The sequence below is a fragment of the Oryzias latipes genome, chromosome 15, assembly GCF_053564925.1.
Source record: "Oryzias latipes strain Hd-rR chromosome 15, Olatipes_Hd-rR_3.1".
In the NCBI taxonomy this organism is placed as follows: domain Eukaryota; kingdom Metazoa; phylum Chordata; class Actinopteri; order Beloniformes; family Adrianichthyidae; genus Oryzias; species Oryzias latipes.
The window spans coordinates 26,874,729-26,898,543 of record NC_136251.1 but is presented as its reverse complement, the minus strand read 5'-3'; the positions used below and the strand labels follow the sequence as shown (position 1 = coordinate 26,898,543).

Genomic DNA, 23,815 nt, shown 5'->3' with positions numbered 1-23,815 from the left:
TGATGATGAGATTTACCTCAAAGCTTTACCATGGATGCCATTGGGCTCCATTTTATTGCCAACGCTGACGGTAATTAAGGTGCATCTTAGGAGGAGGTCAGTTTTTTAACATTTGCTTGTTTGGTGTCTTCTCAAAGCTTATGCTGCCCTTTACAGTGGTGAAGTGTTTACATCACGGGTGTCAGAATCCAGGCCTCGAGGGCTGGTGTCCAACATATTTTCATTTTCCAGTTAAGGATAAGTTAAAATGAAGTTATCAACAGACTATATGCAGTGGAGTGAAGGGGGAGGGGGGTCAGCTGGGAGGAGTTGGGGTACTGTTCAGCAGGCTGACTGCAGTTGGGAAGAAGCGCTTCTTGTGGCGCGGGGTCCTGGTCCTGATGGACCGGAGCCTCTTGCCAGAGGGGAGGGGCCGAAAGAGTTCATGTCCTGGGTGAAAGGGGTCGGCTACAATCCTGGCTGCCCGCCTCCGGGTCCTGGAGATGTGCAGCTCCTGGAGAGACCTTCTCCGCTGAGTGGATGACGCGCTGCAGATTGGCCTTGTCTCTGGCCGTTGCCAGAGCCATTGGCCAGAGACAAGGCAGAGACAAACTGGGTAATATCCATCACAAGCATACAATTATAAACTCTTAGCAAGTGAAAACAACAGGTTTACACTGTTAACATGGACCACTATATCGTGTGGTTGAAATGGTTGAACATTTAAAAAAAATGCAGTTTAAAAGCACATTAAGCATTATGTTAGAAGGATTTATATAATTGTGATAAGCAATAAAACCATGAATTTATTTTGCACACTGGTAAATCTTATTTGTGGTGTCAGTCGTGGGATTTACTGCATCATTTGTTTGTTTGTTTACGTTTTTTTTTTTCTTGTTGAATAAAAGTTGACAATTATCAAGTACTGTAGAAAAAGCATCAGATGACAGGCCCATGTACATTTTGGCTTCAGCACATTGCAGCCTGAATGAAACTCGGTAATCTTTTGTTGTCTGTTTTGCAGGCCCTCCCTGTGAGAAGACGAAAGCCCCCTGTGACCCAAATCCATGCAGAGAGGGTGGTGCATGCGCAGAGAGCCCCAAAGGATTTGTATGTCATTGTTGTGAAAAATCTGGGGGCCTGCACTGCAGCACAAGGGTTGACTTTGAATGCTTGTCATATTCATGTTAGGGCAAACAAATTTGCTCAGTAGGGTTGCACGTGAGGGCTTCATTCTTCTTATTTGTTTTATCCTAGTGGGACATAAACATGAAATGGCATCTTGAAAATTAATAGTCTTGAAACCAGATCAAACAGCTTCGTTCTGAAAGTTCAGACTGCAATTATTATTTGCTGCAGAAGATGAGCTGAGGAATCAAGAGCCTATTCTTCTCCTAGCTTTTTGATTGAATGACCCTGTACATATTTAAGTGCCAGTCTGAAATAGTTCTCATCAAAACCTCGTTTTCTTAGATGCATGCTGCAATTTTCACCTTTAACTTGCAATGTTGCAATCTGCAGGGGCAGTAGTGTTTTTTTTCTTGATACTCTAGAGGATACTGTTGGAGCAATACAGTAGTCCCCGTAATTGCTTTTCTGTATAACCTTTGTTTTGGTCACTACATGTGCAATACATTGTTGACTTCAACAACATGTCTCATTTAACCAGTGTAGAGTGGATTATAAAAGGAACTTCCTTGAAATAACCCATGTTACTGCTGCAGCTAAATACAAATATTGTTCTGACTCCAAGTGGGACAAAAAAAACAAATTGTTTATTACGTTTTTGGTGTTTATATTTATTATCTATATCAAAATCTACTTAAAGTTAAATACATCTTTGCAACCTAATTTTTAGGATGATTAGAACCATATATACACAGTATATATACTGGATTTTTTTCATTTTGTAAGTAAGTAACTAAATTTTTTATATTTTAATAACCAAAGTTATTAAAGTATTTTAAAGTACCGGTAATTCAAATCAAACAAAATCTAAATCGTCAGAATGACACAAAAAAGAAATTAAAATAAGAACACATCATGTGTGGAATTTAGAAATAAAGTAACTGAATACATTTTTTTCTGACCACAAAATGCTTCAAAAGTCAGTCTTTTGCCACAATGTTGCATCACTGGCTGCCTTTAAAAACAACTCCTGTGTGTATTTCATAAGTCGTTCTTCTTCAGAAGAAAATATGTTTTGGAATGGCCTTTGGAAACAAAAAGCTATTATTCATTTTCTATTTGTTTTCTGTTTTTTTAATGGCAGCACGTACTACAGTACTGTAGTCTTAGAAAAAAGTGTCTTAGCATTCATTGGTGCTATTCTTAGCAGTTTACTGATACAGTCAGACTTATTTGTTTCAGTTCTGAGTCATCAGCCCAACTGTTTGTTAGTTTTATTCCAATAAATATAAAATATCTGCGAGAGAAATGGGTACATCTATTTATTAGTAGTCTTAAAATTAATTGTGTTTATACAAACACAAGTTGTGTTTATTGATGTGCTTTTTATTGCTGTATTTCAAGCAGGAAATTCAATAAAAAATAATTGTACCCATTTTTCAAGCATTGCTATTGAGGTAATTACAGTAAACTATGCCTTATGGCAGTTGATTGGTTTTTGTTCAGTTTCTTATGAAAAATGATTTCACCTAGTTTATTGTGAAAGTGAAACATTTTTATTATTTTTATTTTTTTTAATGTAATTTGTCAATTACATTTTTACTACAGAACAATAATATTTAAAATATAATTTTAGTTTCAATTTGAACATTGATCAATTTGCTGTTTTTCCATTCTAAAATGAATATGGTTAAATAAGTATAATTAGAAAAATAATTGAAAATTTCCCAAGTTAGTTCACACACTTGAACTTGTAAAAGTTATTAGTAAACTCACATCTTTATAGGAGTTTAAAAGGCCTTTTTTTATCAATTTAATGGCACTTTTGCTGAATTCATGCAACTGAAAATTAAATTCTCATATAGAAAATAAATAGGTTCTAAAATGATCACTTTTATTTCCATTCACCAAAAAAAGGATTGGTGTTTATTGGTGTTTGAAATGTTAAATTGAAGAAAAGGAACTCTGTTTTTAATCTAAACATTTAAAATTCAATTTTAGTTGTATAGCCCAAATTCACAACAACAGTAGTCTTAGTGGGCTTTCGTATCGGTAGTTGTAAGGTAAACATGCAATCAAAAAGAATCATAAATGCACAGAATTCAATGCTAAATACTAAATAATACTAAACTATAATTAAACAGAATAAACTAAACTGGCATCCCTGCCCTTAGACCCCCCCTTCGCGGTAAAGAAAAAGTCCTAAAAAAAACGGATTCTGGAAAAAAAGAAGAAACCTCAGGGGTTTCCAGAACTCATAGAGAAGAATTAACTTATCTAACTCTGCAGCTACATGTTTAAATAGTCCAGCAAATGATCTTCATCCAGATGAAGTTGTGGAACGGCTGGGGGTGCGAGACGAACCTGAGACAGGATCCACAGCCAGGTGTAAGAGTAGGAGCAGAGATGAGCCAGAGGCAGGACCACAGCCAGGTGTAGGAGCAGTAGTAGAGGACACGCTGCTAACAAAGAATATGTGGAGGCTTTTTTTAAAAATTATTATTAAAGTGAGACATCACTGCATTGTAGCTTTCATTGTTTTTTAAAACCTTTAATAACTTTTCCACTGATGACACAAGCTACACCGAGCTTAGGAGAGAATAACAACAGCTTTGTCAACACTCAACATTGTCAACATTTTTAGTATATTTATTACATTTTGTATTAGTTTGCTATTGTCCTGATTTATTATTTTTTATTTTACTTTAAAATATGATTAAATATCCTTTATACACGTTTAAATCCATTTCAGATTATTGCATTTGTCTGGTATTTTCTGCTTACTTGAGTTTAAAGCACAATTGAAGCACAATTTTTTTGTTCTGATCTTTTCTTAATAATACTTTTGAGATAGGAAATGTGATAGACCTTCTGTATGATCCACCCTTGATTCAGCTGACCTAATTTGCCCTTCCGTGCAGGCAACGGAGTGCATTTGTGCAGATGGTACTGTGGTCCCAGAATGCAGGAGGCAGCAGGACGCGTGCACCCCATCGCCATGCTTGAACAACGGCACCTGTGTGTCCAGGGGAACGGATTACGTCTGCAGGTGAAGCAGGACACTAATCTAATGGGGTCAGTCTGAAAGGCCCTGCTCACATCTGGCATTAACATGCATTTGCAGTGACTGGAACACTAGTGGACATTTAGCTGCGCCTTAGCAGCCATGCACCTAACATGCATGACTTATGCATTGAGATTCAATAGCTCAGACCACATTCAGGCTGATTAGCAGAGTGCATGTTTTTATGTGCTTGGCCACATTAGAGGCAGAACTGCACAAACAACATGCCTTCCTCCCCTGCATTTGTTTTGGTTTTTATATGCCTTAAGACTTTCCTATGCTGCAGTTATAGCATTAAAAACAATACGCCATGGAATCATTTATTATCTGTAAAAACTGTTTCTAACATGTTTTAGTTTTTTGGCTTTCGGCTTTATTGTTGCCTTGCACCTAAAAAGTCTACTCCAAAGCATTTATGCATTTCTTTTTCAAAATTTTCTCTCAGATTTGCACCGTTGGAGCCAAGCATTCAGCCAAGCAATTTCCATTTAGTTTTTCAGAACATTATTGCAAGTTTTGTGTTGTATTCAGACACAGTCTTGTAAAACTTCATTCGTGTCATTTCAGCTGGAAGAGGCTTTCTTCTGGCTGCTGTCATAAAGTGTAGGGGTTTCATTTAGTTTAATTGTGCGGTCATGGCTCTACCTTTTACATGCTTACTGAGGCGGCCAGGGTCTGTGGTGTAGATTTTTTTCAAGTTCATTAATTTGTCTGTACTATCATTTCTGATCTTTAGATAATTTGCTGTGACCTCTATAGATTTTATGAGTTATCATAACATTTAGCTTTGGAATTGTGTTGTTTTTTTTTTTAATTTTCCAGTTTGATGCAATTTGAAACTGCAGCTTCACTGTGACTGTTATTGATCGCAACTTTCTTTGACTTGTGTTCAGACATTTAAATTCTTCATAACAGGGAACTGCTCTACATTCCTGCTGCCGATTAAGTCATCAAGGGCTGAATACTAAATTTTCACTTTCAGATCCATTTCTTTTACGAACAGTTTAAGACTCACTCCGAAGAAAATTGTCTTTCATGGTGTTTTTAACACGTTCTTGTGGTTTTTTTCTGCCACTTCAATGGAGGACATTTATCAAGAAAATTAAGCTCAAATCGTTGTGAAACAGGAGGGGCAAAAAAAATTCCATTTAACATGAGCATATTTGTGACGTAAACAAAGCATGCTCTATTTATTTTCAGTAACATTAGACAATCTAAGTGAAGTCCGGTTTAGCTATTCTGCAATAAAGAACCATCTTTATAAAGATGACAATTCTCAAAGTTAAAAAAAAAGACCAGGGTTTATATTTGCTTTGTCAATTTTATTCTCGAAGGAGTACTTGCTGTTTTGAGATAATCATTTTGATGGTTTTGATGTCCTCTGAAAATGTCCGTTTTTCTTTTCAATAGCTTTTGCTAGGCCTGCACAATATACCGCAAATTTATCGTTATCGCGACATCAAGCTGTGCAATATGCATACCGCAAAAGATGGCGAAAATCGCAATAAATGGTTACCTTGACCCTTGTGCTATCCTAGGCACTTTAACATTGGGAGTGGGGTCATCTAGACCCACTAGACAGTGCTCTGAACCTTTTTTCTTCAATGATTTGTGATCTTCACTGGTGTCCATGGATTACATGAAATCTTTCCACTTTTATCCACCTTTGTCATGGTAGGGAGAACACGTCAAAGTAAGGGGGGGGGGTCATCTAAGATAGCACAAGGGTTAAATGTGCTAAAACAAACTCATGACAGCTTGAAATATTGAATAAATGAAATAAATCCCTTTATGTATTTAACCAATCGGAAGGACCCGTTTACGTTGTTGATCAATCAGATGAGCCCTTTTATGTTTGATGTTTGCCTCTTATGTCGACAAGGGTCATTTGGAGTATAATTTTTATACTGTTGCATTGAAATGGAAATGATGTTTTTGGTTGGTTTGATATTTGTTTATATACCGCAAATTATATCGTTATCGCAATATTAATCACCAATATCGCATATCGCGAGTTTTCCTCATATCGTGCAGCCCTAGCTTTTGCTAAAAGTAGTTATGTTTTTGCTGTTTTTATACATATTTGTTACAACATTTTATAAAACACAAAATGAAAAATTGTCATGACCCAGTACTGTGGTTTATTAACATGTTTTTCTAAATTTTTAGGGTTCATTTAATCAGGTTGCTTTTTAATTGTATGATTTTATGCTTTTTTATGTTTAATAAATCCCCAAAAAGTTTTTAGAAATCTGCAGTAGGAAACTTATATTAAGAAAAAACATTAACTATCTTAAACGCATTTATCATGTTGGAATTTTGATAAATTCTAAATTTAGTTTGTGTTTTCTGATAGAATCTCATCTTTCCTGATGTGCTAACTCCAACCACTTAACAATCCAGGTCAAGGGAGAGTGTGAAAAACCTCCTTCAATCAGTTCTGTGTCACAATAAGTTCAGGTGGTAAACTAAATTACAGTCCTGTTTGTCTTATTAGGGGAAACAATGGCGTGTGGCCCTGGTGCTTATGGTTCAGGATGAATTGATTTTGATGACACTGACCTCCTCTCAACAGATGTCTGAGTGGCTTTTCTGGAAGAAACTGTGAAGAAATAATTGACTACTGCAGGCAGCTCAATATCATCTGCCTAAATGAGGGATTGTGCTTGAGTGTAATTGGCGGACACCAGGTGGGTAATTCACTCTTTGTAGGTGCGAGGAAACACTCGACAAAAATGACATGCCAAATTTCTGAATGAGAGCTTCAATGTGGACAATAAAACCCAGTGTTGGTTCACTTACAAGAAGAGCACTGCTTACAGTAAATCCTTTGTTTCAGTAAAAACTGGCATAGAGAATTCATTTATTTATTTATGTCATAAAGGCAAGTTGATAGCCACTTTATTTTTTATTGAATTGCAACCTAATTCAACATGAAGTGCAACTGGTCCACTGCACAAAACTAAAAATAAAAGTTTTCATAACCTGTTTAAATGTCCTTCTTTCTCTTCTTTCCCAGAAATCTACAGGAGAAAAAAAAACATCTCATACATATACATACATATATATATATATATATATATATATATATATATATATATATATATATATATATATATATATATATATATATATATATATATATATATATATATAAAATATTTATTTATTTATTTGGGGGAGCAGTGGGATCTTTTATGGAAGAGAGAAAAGCCACAATTTATGTAGATAAAAGAAAATATTTTCAATTTGAAAAAATAAAAAATTAAAATAAAAAACAACAACAGTATACTTGTAAAAAAAAAACTGTCAGGTGCTGTCAATATTTTGGGAGAAGTGGTTTTTGGCCGATAGATTACAAGGGAATTAATTCTGACAAGCATTTTACTAACACATAGAAATATGAATGAAATTATTTTCTTTTCTAATTCTTTCAGAATTGAATTTGTTTTCATTTGAAAATCTGTCAATATTTTAATATCTAATTGTTTTTTGCTTTGTAGAAACTTTCCGTAAGATCCAAAGCAAACAGACACATCAGTTGCACACATTTGTGATGAGCTTTTTGATTTTTGTTAAGAAGCTGTATTATCCTTGGTTATTAATTAACTTTTTTTTTATTTAAACAAATCTTTAAATGAAATAAATACTAGATCAGTCATTCAAATCTATCCCATTAACCATTGTGTTCTCTCACTTGGGTTTTGGTGTAATGTCCCTCTACATTTCTCAGTTGTCATAAATGTTTCCTTTTTTTAATTCAAAACCTAATGCTCCTGATTATTTTCAGTTTTTTTCCAGTAAACCTCCAAAGATGAATCTCATCTAATACTTGCTTTTAGACACTTTGTCTCGTTAAGTGCTCACATGGGTTGGGTATGATGAAAAGCTGTTATTGAAAATGACCCTTTTTCCTTTTGCTTTTTGTTTTCTTCCTGTTTTTCTTTGGCCTTTCCACGTCTTACTGAACATAAAATAGAAATTTATTAGTTGGTGCTTTTACTATCCATGTGTTATTCAAAAGCTGAATCACTTTTACATTTTTTATTTAAAAACTAATACAATAACTTGTTTTGATCTCTTTTTAGGTGAGAAACATGTTTTTTTTTTTACCTTGTAGGGTAAATTCCAATTTTCTTTATTCTATTAGTCTACAGTTTATAGTTCTGGGTTTAATCTGCTCAGTGATTCCTCATAATAGATGATTTTTTTTCTTTCCTTTTAACTTCTCAAAACATTTTCCCATTCCTTTTTCTAAGAACGAAAGGAGTATAAATCACATGAAGACAAGCAGATTTAACATTAAAGTGTCAAAGTAAAGTCATGTGTTATATCTAAGGGCATTCTGTCATTACAGAAAAACAACCTTTTTTATTTGAGGGCAACACCAGTATTTATTCACTTGTGCCTACAGTAGAAAGCTGCCAGACCACTTAAAACATAAAGGCAGAAATGCTCAAAGTAATAGTTCAATGTGAATATGTAAATGAATCTAAGCTAATGTGAATCTAAGCTATGCAGTGTTCAGCTGGTGCAGAAAAAACTTAAAAACCAACCAAACAAAAGGACAAAGTTTTGTGTTCCTGTACCGCCTGTCCGCTGTGTATTGCTATCCATGATGCATTAACTGATCATGTGACACTATGCCATATCCCTGCAGTGCGTTTGTGGCCCTGGATGGATTGGAGAGCTTTGTCAACATGTTGGTGATGCCTGCGCCATGGGAACAAACAGCTGTTTGAATGGAGCCACATGCATCACAATGAGCCAGCCAACATCTCCCCCACAGTACACCTGTAAATGTCTACCTGGTTTCATAGGTGAGATGGTTTCAGTATCAACTTACCGGTCACACTTTGTCTCTGTTTTGCTGTATTGTGGTTTATTTTTTGTTAGGATAAACAAAAAATAAAGCATGCAGTGAGACTTAAGGAGCGTGGGTTTTCAAATTCTGCCAACATTTGTGTGCAATGTATAAGTAAAGTGATGTAAAGAAAGAGGCATATAGAGTAAGTGCACAATATTTTGTCCAAATAACTGTTTACCTGTTCAAAACTTTTAACAATATGCATCAAAGAAGTCAAGCAAATAGAATATGTATCTAAATTGAAGTATATGCATAAAATAAAATGCAAAAACAAGAAAAAGAACATTGGTCTTTGTTGAAATTAAGTTTGATTTGATCAAAGGGAGAAAATGGATCAGTTGATTTTAACATTGTTTTAACAATCAGATAGATTAAATAAATAAAAAAGCAAAAACATAAAATAACGTTTGTGGAAAAGTTGTATTCTATGCGGTTTTCAGGGTAACAGTGCTCTATAGGAATACCAGCGGGCTGACGCAGACAGCTCTCTGACAGCTGCAGCTGCTGGCTTCTCTAACTGCAGAGAGGAGTGCACTCAGAGAGGAGTGCTGCAGAAGCCAACGCTTGGGTTTTGTCTTCAAAATTTCTGCTGCAAATCATTTGGGTCTTAAAAAGGATTTGACACTTTCTTTAAAAACAGAATCACCCAGTTGGCAGTGACAGGAGGGAAATAAGGCACATCGTCCAGCACACATCCTCATCCAGCTTAATTTTATAGGTAAAATTAATGCATTCAATGCCAGGAAACTGCTCAAATTTGATTTTTTTGAAACATTTGGAATCTAAACTAAAATGTATTATGACTAAAAAAACAAACAAACCCATTTTAGGTTAAAAATAGAAAGTCAGTTACATTTTCAGACCTGATCATTTTTAGCTACAATAAAGCTTGTCGTCTTTTTTTTACACAAAATTTCCATCATTTGGATTACATTTTTTTTTTGTTAGTAGTGAATTACAAAACCTGGTTAAAATTTAAATGCAAATTAAGTAATTATCATAATCATGGTTTTAGGAGACTTTTGCATCATATTGTTTTTAGGCATGCAAAAGTGACTGTGATGTAGCTCTTCTGTTTTAATTCAAGTCCAATATTTGTACCGGTAGACAAAAAAACATGCAAACTGACTTTCAGATAACAATAGTTTTTCCAAACACTGCAATGCGTTTAGCAAGCTTAGTTTATTTGTGGTTTCCAGCTTATTTTGTAATCCATAATTACTCCAAGGAACTCAATTTCAGTCACTCTCTCCAAAACAAGATTATCAATAGTAACTTTTAGTTCTAAATCTGCAGAAACATGCTGATTTCCAAAAATCATGAATTTAGTTTTGTTAACATTGAGTAAGAGTTTATTTATGTCGAACCATTGTTTTAGTTTCCCTAGCTCTGTATTTACTTTTTTTACAACTTCCCTGATATTCTCCCCTGTACATACTATACTTGTGTCATCGGCATATAAAAAGTATCTGAGTGTTTTTGAAACCATGTGTATGCTGTGTAGATACATGATGAACAGTGCTGGACCTAATATTGACCCTTGTGGTACTCCACAGCTTAATTTTAGCCGGGATGATTTACAATTTTCCAGTTGTACAAGTTGCTGCCTGTTTTTAATGTAACGGTTTAACCAATTTAATGCCAGTTCTCGTATTCCATATCTTACCAGTTTGTTTGCTAAAATGTTATGATCATTAGTGTCAAAAACCTTTTTCAGATCCATGAACACTCCTACTGTGAAATATGAACTGTGAACTTATAATTTCTTCAGTTAATTGACTATTTGCCATGGATGTTGATCTATTTTTTTCTGAAACCATATTGATCGTCGGTAATTAGTTTGTTTCTTAACAAAATTTTCCAGCCTTGTAAGAAATACATTTTTAAGTATTTCTATAATCAGCAGAGTAAAGACACTAGACTGTAAGTTGTTAGACATCTAGATAATTAAGAAATTAGATGTTTGTTGGTTTTTTTTTAAAAGAACATGTTAAAGCTTCAACATTAAAAATTATGTATTTTACTTCAGCAACCCCTCAATAACTGATGAAAATCTTTTTTTTCATCTTAGTTATTTGTGTCTTAGAAATAAATAAGAGATGCAGAAAAAGAAAAAGTCTATTTTAAATTTGAAATTTATTTAGAGACTCCACTATTAAGTATGACAGGTTGGTACCTGTCAACATTTTCTTAGATTTTATTTCTAATTTTCTGTATACATACACTGCAAAAAGCCTCCCTAGAAATCAGTGGGAAAAAAAATTGAAATTTTTTTACAAAAAATCTGTCAATGGGGTCATTTACCATGATTTTAAGAAAAAAGCATATTTTTTTCATGATTATTTTGCTATAGAAAAACTTTCTGGGTTAAGACAGACAGTTTTTAATGAACACTCATTTTGAAGTGCTCACATTTGCTTTCAACTTTTAGTATTTCCTTAACTAGAGAGTATTGTCTTTTGTCTGAAAACAAATTGGTTATGATTAAAGCGGATATTTTTGCAGCTTCTCCGTGTAACCATGAATTTCTATTTTTCTGTATACGTAATGACCTGTTGCGGCTACAGCCTTTGCAAAATCAATCATGTTGTTTCTTCTGTAGGATGAGTTCGCTGCTGTCAAAAAGGCTACATGTCTGTGGTGCTCTGTTATTGATGATAAGACATTTTAAATGAATTGCTGACATGTGAACAGGCCCACCCCCCCAACCCCAACCACAGCGGTGGAACCAGCAGCTGCTGAAGCAGCTGAGCATCCAGCATGGCTTTTTTCCCCCAAATAACCTGAGTCCACAGCCTCATCTGCTATGACAAAATTGGTTATTTACTGTCCATTTACCGTAGTGGAAGCCTGGCCAATTCAATCAAAAATCTTTTTTCTTTTTAAACAGAAGGTTTAAACACTGATGTCCTTGATGCAATCTTTGTTTGTAAAATTAAAATGAAGCTTTGAAATTATGCTAGATTGAAGAAAATCCTCTTTCATCAGCTATTTTTAGCAAGTTTTTAAAATGAAATAGGAGTTTAAAATATTTACAACACAAATCAGAAATCACTTTTTTTTTTATTCAATTAATGGTAGGTGAATTTAGATTCATATTTGGCAAAAAGAGAGCAATAGAGTAAAGCTTTTTAATGTGTATCATGCTATTTTTATAGTTGTGACTGGGAAATTGTTTTTGCATCGATTATTTCTTTTCTTTTGGCAAGAAAAAGAAAAGTGATAAGTGACAAATATTTTGTGCTTTTACAAGAAAATTGTAAACTATTAAAGCTGTTAATTGTCTTTTTTCACTTCCTTTTCCAGGAACAATGTGTGAGATAGAGATCTATGAGTGTGATTCCAGCCCTTGTCAGCACAATGGTACCTGCTATGACTTGGTTGGAGACTATGAGTGCCAGTGCCCTGCAGGTAAACACCGCCTTAAAAATGTTTCAGCCCAGTTCCATTGATGACTTTTATCATGTTGCTTTGTAACTTTTAATTAAGTTCAATCTATTTGGTCTTTGTTTGGTCTTGGTCTCTATTTGGTATTTTTTCCACTGTGTTTAAAACATTCTTTATAATGTTGTCTTCTCTGGCACTTGCAGAGATTAACATTTGCTGGGTAGGGTCCTCAACTATGTCACATACTATTTTTTTATAACCAATATGATTTCTCCTTTTTTTTTGTGTTTTCCAATTAAACTTTGCAATTAGGGTTTGTTAAATTCAAAATATTTGAAGAAAGCTCTCAGATTCCTTCATTATAAAACCATAAGTTATCAGGAATGGCCATTATGGTGAGTCTTCCTCCCAGCATGCAGCTGATTAGACTCCATGCTCCATTGTGCATTACAAAGAAAATGAGTAGCAGCCAGAGTCTTTAGCATATTATTTGCTGTGCCAGTTTGGAGTCTTGGCTCATGATTGACAGTTGAGAAAAATCTGCAAGCACAATGTCAGAGCTCAAAATTACAACCTAATGGTGAAAATATTATGAAATAACAATCCTAATAAGGGGATTTTTTCCATAATTGCTTATTGTAACCCCCTGGCAGAGTTTGATTTACATTCACTGAATGTAAACTGAAGGACGATGAGCCGATGGTTACTGGTGTTGGCATGGCCTAGTTTGAGTGTCTGGCAATTGCTCTTGCTTGCTGAACTGGAACATTTTCCTGCATGTGGAGACCAAAGACACAAAGCATCTTGGTGTCCAGGTGTTGTTTTTTTCTCACAAGAATTTGCTGTCTTTATTTTTAGCTCCTTGTCTCAGCTGAAATTCTTTGGCCCTTCTTGGAAATGTGGAATTGACATTAGTAAAGTCCTGCTTTTCCCCACTTGTACATATAACGTGTAACATTTATGAAATCAAAGAAATGCAATTTCAGTTGCCTTTAAAAGTGGCTCTAATAGACAATGGATTTTTATCAATTAATAAACCCACACTTACCACAACATTAAGTAAAGGACAAGTAAAAAGGGGCGACAGTGGCTCAGGTGGTTGAGCGGGTCGTCCAATGATCGAAGGGTTGGCGGTTCGATCCCCGCTCCCACCAGCCAAAATGTCGTTGTGTCCTTGGGCAAGACACTTCACCCTCCTTGCCTCCAGTGTGGCTCCACTGGTGTGTGAATGCGCATGAATGATCCCGGTGATGGTCAGAGGGGCCGTAGGCGCGAACTGGCAGCCACGCCTCTGTCAGTCTGCCCCAGGGCAGCTGTGGCTACAACCGTAGCTTACCATCACCAAGTATGAATGAGGAGTGAATGAATAATGGACATAATGTAAGCGCTTTGGGTGTCTTGAAAAGCGCAGAAAAATCCAATCCATTATTATTATTTAAGTATCTGTACCTTAAAAGACTTCATGTGTCTGGCTGCAGTGGAAGTACAGTTCTATGTTTAACAATAAAGACAGGATGCATAAAGTACTAAAAGACTAGTACAGTTACATAATGGTAATCTCTAATGACATCTGACCTTGCACATTTGAACTAGCTTCAAAATCGAGATAAAATGATCATCTAATGAGCTGGCAGGTCCTAACCCTTTATGTTCAATGTGGTTTCCATGTCAGTTACTTTGGAGGCAACAAAATTATTTGGCAATCACCCATCGTGCAAATTCCGTCCCCTAAAAATATGAAAAAGGTTTGCAATGTTCATCATAGATACAAGTCCAACTGTGAGATAAAGAACGTAAGGTAAATTCAAGTGAATGACGTATTTAGGACCTTCACAGATTATCATTAAGGGAGATTATTTCTCCTTAAAGAAGCGTTTCTATCCTCCACTTATGACCTGTATTGATGGCACCTGTTCAAACTGGTTATCTGTATAACAACACCTGGTCCACACTCTTAATCGATTAGACTGCAACCTCTGAGATGCTCCCAAGAACAACATACCCTCTATGGAGCACGGGGGTGGAAACATCATGATTTGGAGCTGCTTTTCTTCAAAGGGGTCAGGACGACTGATCCTTGTTATGTATAGAATCACTAGGGCCCAAAATGGTGAAATTGTTGGTAGAAACCTCCTTCATTCAGTGAGAGCATTGAGGATAAAACATAGCTGGATCTTCCAGCTTGACAATGATCCCAAACACACCGCCCTGGAAACTAAGGAGTCCTTCAATCAATCTTTATTTATATAGTACTTTTCATACTTGGTAACAGAAAGTGCTGTACATCAAAAGTGGCTATTTAAAAAAATATGTCAATGTTCTGGAGTGGTCTAGAGTCTAGACTGTCTCTTAACCTCAATCCTATAGAGAATCTGTGGAGAGAGTTGAAGGTCTGTGTTGCCCAGCAACAGCACCAAAACATCTCATCTCTTGATAGGGTCTGCATGGAAGAATGGACCAAAACGGCAGCAACAATGTGAAATCCTGCTGAAGACCTATAGGATTACACCTTTCTCAACTTTATATTATAAAATTTTGAGTTTTAAGTCATACACTGTGCTTTCCTGGATTTTTTTTTCATTCTGTTTCTCACAAATAAAGTGTATCTTTGATTAACGTTACAGACCAAATTGATCTTTTTAAGTGGGACAACTTGCAGAATGGGGGACTAACAAAACGTTTTTTGCCCCACTGAGATGTTTCTGAACATATTTTGGTTTTGTTAATACGTTTGAATAATGCAACTTCACACATAATACTGATGAACTACACAAGTTTGCTGGTCTGATGACCCTCATGCGAGAAGTTAATTGATTTAAAAAATATATTTTTTGGCAAATATATAGTAATCAAAGCAAATCTAAGTTAATTCATTCCCTCTTCAATTCCATCTTTACTGATTTTTAATATATATATATATTCTTTTAAAACTCATTTTTGGGCTTATGACAATTGGCATCTCTTTTTTTTTCTTTTTTGGTCTTTGTGGGCCAACATCTCTGTGGAGAGCAAGCTTTTATCTTTTATGATCAAAAGGAAAAGACTGCAAAGTTTTTTTTCTTTTGGGTTATTGTGTGAGAATCTCCCATCACAAATGTCAAGTTGAATTGGACCCATAACACCCCAGAAGGCTCAACACTTGTCTTTTCACCTGCTCACTGGACCGTTCAAGACTGCTCTACCACATGGCCATGTTTATGTTGCACCTCCCATTGAAGGTCATCATGTTACTTCTTACACTACAACATACATATCAAATGTAATACAAATCTCTTATTGTGATTTTTACATTTTGTTTTTTAAGTGTTGACTTGTCTTATGTTTGCAACAACTCTTTAAAATTATAGTTATGTCAACTCACTATTTTATTTTTATTTTAAGTTAAGTCATTATTTGGTTTAAGAAGCTTCAGATTTGGATCTGCCAACATTTTTTTGATTGAGTTCTAATCAAAAAAAAGGGTCATTACAGCTCCTAAAGACAAAAAGTCGTTTTCAGAAATTTTTAACAAAACAAAAAAAAGATAGTAACAATTGAAAAACAGAAATTGGTTTGAAACAAAATTAGACAGAAAGGGGAACAAAGCAAAAATAAAAAAAAATTATTCTGACATGTGAAGTCACTTCCTGTTTCCTGTGGATTTGTATGCTGATGTGTACAATGCTCTGGTTTGGCTGTTTGTTGAGGAAAACTTAGATGGTGAGTAAGATTCTGTTTCCAACCAAGGCTGCAGCCTTAGAATGAAAAAAATGTGAAACGTGAATGCCTGGGTGTGTGCATGTGTCCAGGGAAACTATAGGGACAAAACAAACAATTTAGGCTGGTGTTCAGGCGCTGTCCTGCAACCTGTGACGCTACTTCGTCCCAATCACCAGATGGGTTTTACATCAAAAGGAGGATTAAAAAGAGAAATAAAAAAATAAAAAGGTGGATAAGGAACTCAAGCTCGTGGTCCAGTTTTGGCATTGTTTATTGAGCATTTTGAAGAAAAGGCCTATTACATTAATGGAAATTAGAGATAAGTTATGATCTTTATATCTACTCTATTATTGTTTCTGCTATAATTGATTAAATTTCATCTATAAACTTTTGAATTAAAGGTTTTCAAGGAAAGAATTGCGAAGTGGATATAGATGCCTGTGGTCTGCCCACCAGCACCTGTTCCACAAAGACTCTATGCTTGGATCTCCCAAAAGGGTTTGAATACAGCTGCCATGTACCATGTCCTCAAGATTTTCAAGTAAGTAAAAATGTAAAAAAAAAAAAAAAAAAATGTTTACCGTGTTTTTATATGTGTATATATATATATTTTATAAAATTAACAAAACAAAACACAATAAAACAAAACACAACAATTGGCCCATGAATGCAAAGATGTTATGCTTGTGCAAGGAGTCGCATTTAAACCATACTGCAAAAAAAGAAAAGAAAATGAGTTTAAAGCACGACAAACACTTGCTATTAAAACACAAACACTATTTTTATAATTTTGGCAATATCCAGTCCAAATAAAAAAAGGTTCCTACGTCGTCGCCAAAATGTTGATGGGTCAAAGAGAGAAATAATTCAACACTAAGTCCTTTCTGCCATTGTGACTTGGAGGGAATCTCTACAGAGACCCAGTTAAGAAGAAGACACTTTCTCGCACAGAAAGTAACCATTTTTTAAACTTGTCTATTGTTTTTACCACGATCAGTCAAACCCAATAGTAAAAACCGAGAATTATTGTTCAAGTCAGCAGACTTGTATTTTGCTGTTTTGTATGTACATTTTATGCGATCAACTTTAGCAGAAACCATACTCAATGTGCCTTGATGTTTATTTTTAATTATAAAAATAAAAAATCTTGTTTATCAATAGCAAAATAATCTTAGTTTGAGAAAACGTGTCTAAGTGACTAGAAATTTTCTCTTAAAATAAAAACTCTTGGTAAGATCATTTTTCTTACCGAACTAGCAAATTTTTTGTACATTTAAATAAAACGTTTCAAATTTTATCTACCTGTTTTGCAGTGTGAATTTCTATTTACATCAGAATTTCTGACTTCAACAATGATATTAACATCTGCAGCAGGTGATGTGCTAAAAATGAAAAGCATTTAGAAAACCAAAAGGATAAATGATCTCTAGCTACTAAAAAAAAGCTCCTCATATTTGTATGGTAGTGTTAACATGTCTATTTTCTTCTTTCATTTCTGTCCGTTTGACCATATAATGGACTCCCAATGCGTCTGATGTTTACCTCACTCTTTGACTTAGACTCCTGTCTGATGTTCCCCCTGAGTCTGAATAAACATCTTTAAAAATTGATAGATGAACCTCAATAAGATTAGGCATCGAGATTGATAGTTTCCTGTAGGACTTTACGTTTCTCTACATCGGAGATGAATCTGGTAACACCAAAATAACACCAAAATAACACATGCTCTTTGGCCCATGCTATTTGACTGCTTACGTAATCAACGTGAATGAGCTCATTCTGATGTAGAGAAACGCTGCTTTTCATTTCAGCTTTTTGATTTTACTATATAAAAAAAACTCACATTAGCATAATGGTGCAAAGTGCTTTTCTCAGAGATAGAATCAGCTGATTCAATACTGTTGCATATAAGCGGCAGACGGCTATTCTTCACTTCAGAAGCCGCTGGAATTATGTTTATTGTGCAAATGGCTGAAGAGTTAGGATAATTCCAAGAACATAAACACTGAGCTGTAGCTCCAGTGTTAATAACAAAGAAATGGAGCAACCTCCATATTGTTCTGGTGCCTTAGCTGTTGCTTTGTGTGGAATAAATAGATAATGAAGCCTCTTGACACCAAAATATTAACCAAATTATAAAAAAAAAAGGGAGAGAAATGCTAAAAAACAGCCCGTGGAGCATGTTGGGCTTCTTCTGTGAAATTATAAATAACCCTTCATATTTTTTTAAATGAATAAAGTGGTTGTATCCAGGACAAATGCTTGGTACTTAGGAATTGTGCTAGTGTTCTCCAGAGGTTCAGGCCTCAACAAGCATTGATCCTGTCTTGTAAGACATGATGTAGATGCTACATGGAATACATAGTGAGGGCCTTTTATAAAGCATGAATCAGTATTCATGAGCATGTCATGTAGCTGTAATGAAGCTCATTTTCAGGCTGGCAGCAGCAAGAAATTATTAGTCTTCACATTGTTGGAAAATTGGCAGATATCTGACCAGATTAAGTTGAGTCCAATCCGAGATATGTGTCATAGAAAACAAATGATTTCCTTAAGCTCAAAAACAACATAACTTATTCCGTAACACATGCATTTAAGAGTGTTTGTTTATCGACAGCCATGTGCCAACGGAGGACACTGTGTGTTGAATAATGCCAGCAGCTACACCTGTATCTGTACACGGGGCTGGACCGGTCAGACCTGCCGTATAAATGTCAACGATTGCATTCAACATTGGTGCCAAAATAGGGCCACTTGTGTGGATGAGATTGATGGCTACAGGTGAGTGTTCATGCTTTGATTGTCTTCAGGCCATTCTGCCATCAGAATGTCAATGACTGTAAAATTTACTGACATTTACTGCTTTTCCCTTGGGGCTGAAAAAAGAAATGTTCACCTCCTACACCATTAAGAAATTCTCTTTAATCTGTTCCCAGCTGTCTTTGTCCCAGTGGATACACAGGGGTATTCTGTGAGGAAGACATTGATTACTGTGTTGGCCATAGCTGCTCTGAACATGGCATTTGCCTGGACCACCAGTATAACTTCACCTGCCGCTGCATGCTTGGATTTGAGGGACCGTTCTGTGAAGTGGAAACAAATGAGTGCAACAGCTTCCCTTGCTCAAGTGGCGCCACCTGTGTGGACCTAATCAGTGATTATCGGTGCCTCTGTCCCTTGGGATTTGAAGGTATGAGACCATCTGATACGAATCTGAGGCTGCCTTGCGACCGTTAGTAGAAGCAGCCAACAGAGTACCAAGAGAAAACGTGCATCAAACAGTGCATTATCTCATTTGGAACGCCACAACAAATAAATTTGAAAATATTTAGGCTGCTAACAAACATTTAAATTAAGACAAAGTACATCGATCAAAGAGAGAGCCTAAAAAGAGGAAAATAACACAAATCTTAAGAAGAAATCAATAAAATGTAGCAAAATCATCTGTCCATGCAGTAAGTAGCAGCAAGTAGTTTTCAACACATGCATGAAAAAAGGAAAAAAATAAGCTAAAAAAGCTAAGATAGATAGTTAGATAGAATTACCGTATTTTCCGGACTATAAGTCGCCCTTTTTTTCATAGTTTGGCAAGGGGTGCGACTTATACTCCGCAGCGACTTATATTAGAAATAAATTGAAATAAATATATTGTTAACCCTCCTGTTATGTTTATTTGTGAGGAACAGAGATGATGTTCCTGGATCAATTTGATGTATGAGGTATGTTAAGTGTTAAGAGTATGTTAAGTGACTAAGAGAATCAGCAAACTTTTTTTTACAGTAAGATTTTGAAGGCTAAAAACACAATATTTTATTTTCCAATGATTTCATAGATTCAGAAATGCAATAAAAATGGCAACTGTTTCTACAAATACAGGATGAAAACAGAGTATTAGTTGGCTAATGATGCTTCATGAAAAGAATAAATAAATAAGTTTGAGAAAAAAATACTGTGAAATTATTAGATAAACAGTCTGCTATGATTGTGTCATATAAGGTTGTGAAAGTTAAAATGCGACTTATAGTCCAGTGCGACTTATCTGTGTTTTTTTCTACTTTATAATGCATTTTTGGGCTGGTGCGACTTATACTCCGGTGCGACTTATAGTCCGGAAAATACGTAAAATTAAAATTGAATGTTATAACCTCCAGAAAGAAAGAAAGAAAGTCCCACTCTCTGTCACACACCTAGTTGTGCGACATTTGTTCTCCACATTTGACCCATCCTCTGGGGGAGCGGTGAGCTGCAAACGAGCCGCGCTCGGGAGGCAGCAGCGTTAACCCTTGTGCTATCTTAGATGACCCCACCCTTACATTGACGTGTTCTCCCTACCATGACAAAGGTGGATAAAGGTGGAAATATTTGTCCATATGTATAATATGTCTAGTGGGTCTAGATGACCCAACTCCCAACGTTAAAGTGCCTAGGATAACACAAGGGTTACGGGTCTTGCCCAAGGGCCCTGACTGGGTGATGTTAACTGCTCGCCATTGATATGTTAAATGACCCATTACCATTGTTCCTTCACCTCCAGGAATCGAACCCTGGATTCCTGTGTGGGAGCCTTCCACCAACCGAGCTACCCAGCCACATAGGTTAATTGGTCACTCTAAATTATCCCCTGATGGGAATGTGAGAGTTTATGGGTGGCCTTGTGACAAACTGGCGACCTGTCTAGGATGTCCTTTACCTTCGCCCACGAGTGGCCGGGATAGGCTCTGGCAGCCCCATGACCCCGTGACCCCAACAGAGAGAAAACAGGATTAGAAAATGAATGAGAAAAATGACTGAATGTTATACAGCCCAAGATAGTATTTTTGCTAGTTCTAAGCATATGGTTTGCATTTTTTGAGTTTTTACATAAGATAAGATAAGATAAGACATTCCTTTATTAGTCCCACGATGGGGAAATTTCCTTGGCTAATTATTGTTTATTTTGATTACAGTGACAAAAAAAACAGTGTATTAATTGGAGATGGCTCATTTTACAATAAGATGTGAACAAATGAGAATAGGTTCTTAGTACAAGTTGGTCCATTTTATTACATTCTTATTAAATCTATAACTGGTACTTATTCTTAAAACTTACAGTATATCTACATTTTTGTTTCCAAAACAGTGACAATAATGACCAGTCTAACTTGTCAATATATGTTGATGTCTAAAAAGAAAAAGGGGGCTTAAATCCTTGCAAGTACCCAATAGTTTGCAGTGAAAAAAAAATCCACAAGTATTTTTGATCTAATCCATTGCAGTAACACAAAAAGTATGACAAAAGTGCCAATTTTGCTTTAAAACAATGCAAAATAACAGTCATCTTTTCCAAGTTTTGCCAGTAACTCTAAGTGGGCCAAATCAGTCACATCATCAACTGATGTGAATGTCCAAATGTGTAGTGCTGGACTTGGAAAAATACATTTTGGCCTAAATATAGTCAGCAGCTGCTCTAATTACTGTATGTAAGATCTTTAAAGCACATAATTAACTGAGTCCTTGCCAGTACATGGGGTAATGATGGCAAAAATACAATTACCTTTGATGTAGCCAGCAGTGCAGAGAGAGGAGCGCTGCCCTCTGGCTCCCAGACATCTAGGTCTGAAAAGGTCTGAAATATTGCCAGAGGCCAGAACTGGTGGGGCTTTATATTTTGTCAGTAAAACAGTTAATCAATTCCATATCTAACTCTTACCCCGAGGACACTAAAACTGAGGCTTCACCGTTTCTACATACGTACAAGCTGCAGCATGAGCACATAATCATTTAGCTGCTTTTTTGAGTCTGAAGAATGATTGACGGCATTGTGGGCATGACCGGAATCTTTTTTATCACGCAAATGCTAAAGGTTAGTTTTGAATGGATGCAGTAATGGATGCAGTTATATTGCTTTTACTGTGGCCGTAGTTTTTTTCTTTCTTTTAAATAAATTATAATTGTAATTTGTGTAATATTTAACTTAGGTTATTTGTTTTTTTATCCTGCAGGAAGGACCTGCTCTCACAATGTAAATGATTGCTGGTCACAGCCCTGTCTAAACGGAGGCACGTGTTTGGATCGGATAAATGATTACATATGTCACTGTCCTCTTGGTGAGTAGTGTTTACTTTTCTGTTGTCATGTATGTTGACAAGAATATGCAATTCATTTTATTTATTTCTTTATTTTAGCGTACTCCAAGACACATCACTAAAGGAAAATCTGAAAAAGAAAGATATATTCCTGTTTTAATTCAGGCTAACTAAGAGCACTAAGTTTTTAAAGCTGCAATTGATCCAGACTTGATCTTTTAGACTTTTATTTCACTTAGACTTCGTAAATCCTAATCTATACATTTTTGACACCCAATTATAAAGCACTTTACAGATTAAATCTTAAATGAAAAGAAAATGCTATACATTCTTTTATATAGTGTTGACTTTACTGGGCCTTCTAGTAATGAAATACTTAATCATCACTTGATTGCACCTGTCAGACTGCAGCAGCCAATCTGCTTGATACTACAAATGTCACTTTGCATTGTAAACACCCACAGATGACAAAACAGGTTTTGGGGGCGAATTTTAGAAAATGAAAGCCCCCAAAACATTGCCCATTGACATGGCAATAAACCATATTCTGGCATTTGACAGCTTTGAGAATGATTTAATTAATAATGGTTTTGCTAGTAAACAAGACAAACTGCACTCGGCTTCTGCAGATTCTGACTGTTTCCCTTTCATAAAGTCCGTCTTATTCTAAACATTTTTATTTTTAGGAAAACCTTTTTTTTCCTTGTGGATCACCTTTTATATGGTGTGCTTTCACTGCACTCGTGACATATAAAAGCATCATTGTAAATCTGCTTTTTGGCCTTCGCCTGAAATTCGATTTGGGCGCAAACAGAACACCGATGTCCATTACTGTTTTAATTTTACTGACAGATTTATAAACAGGTGTCTTAGATCTTTTTTATACTTTAATAAATCTGATTAGATGGGTGGTCTGCCAAGTTTATGTTTACTTTGCTGCGAAAAAACACAAAGAACAGAAAAGATCCGGTTATTAGTGCTGTATATTTTCGATTTAAAACAATCCCAAACAGGGATGTGGTTCTGGATTCCATAGATGAGAATTAGTGAAAAATATTTCTGGGGGTTAATTGATCCAAATGTCTTTAGAGACGACAACAAAAGGCAACATTTTTTTTTCATTTTTATTTTTGTTTGTGTGTTTGTTTCTGGATCACCAGAAACATCACAAACGTCCAGAGACTTGTTACTACATAACAGAATTGGTTTCTGTATTGTTACTGAATAATGACTTTATTCCACAGTCCAATCTGTGCTAGAAAATTTCATCCTGGCTATGACTCTTAAAGAGGTTAAAAGAAACATGCAAGTCTGTCTATTCTTGACCTTCTTAAAATCTAAGCTAATTATTGTGGTTTTTTTTTTAAAAGCTCACATTTAATTTGAACGTGCTCCAAGTGGTTCTCTTACTCCTGTTGATTCCATCAAACATACATTCATGTGGGTGCATGCCGACTTAACCCAAAAAAGCTGCATAACCACCCCTACTCAGTGTTCTTGGGCAAGACACTTCACCCTCCTTGCCTCCAGTGTGGCTCCACTGGTGTGTGAATGTGTACGAATGTCCCGGTGAAGGTCAGAGGGACCGTAGGTGCAAACTGGAAGCCACGCTTCTGTCATCACCAA

At 35.7% G+C, this 23,815-nt stretch overlaps 1 protein-coding gene across 4 annotated transcripts in view; it reads left to right on the top strand.

Annotated features, from left to right (window-relative positions):
* eys (EGF-like photoreceptor maintenance factor) overlaps nucleotides 1–23,815 on the top strand; it is a 242,607-nt gene that overhangs the window by 22,329 nt on the left and 196,463 nt on the right. For all 4 annotated transcript variants that reach the window (XM_078932365.1, XM_023963743.2, XM_078932366.1 and 1 more), the window contains 9 exons: nucleotides 1,004–1,089; nucleotides 4,029–4,156; nucleotides 6,747–6,861; nucleotides 8,832–8,991; nucleotides 12,345–12,449; nucleotides 16,526–16,665; nucleotides 18,742–18,905; nucleotides 19,061–19,314; nucleotides 22,106–22,210. In XM_078932365.1, the coding sequence (XP_078788491.1) occupies nucleotides 1,004–1,089; nucleotides 4,029–4,156; nucleotides 6,747–6,861; nucleotides 8,832–8,991; nucleotides 12,345–12,449; nucleotides 16,526–16,665; nucleotides 18,742–18,905; nucleotides 19,061–19,314; nucleotides 22,106–22,210 (1,257 nt within the window). The remainder of the gene's footprint in view (nucleotides 1–1,003; nucleotides 1,090–4,028; nucleotides 4,157–6,746; nucleotides 6,862–8,831; nucleotides 8,992–12,344; nucleotides 12,450–16,525; nucleotides 16,666–18,741; nucleotides 18,906–19,060; nucleotides 19,315–22,105; nucleotides 22,211–23,815) is intronic.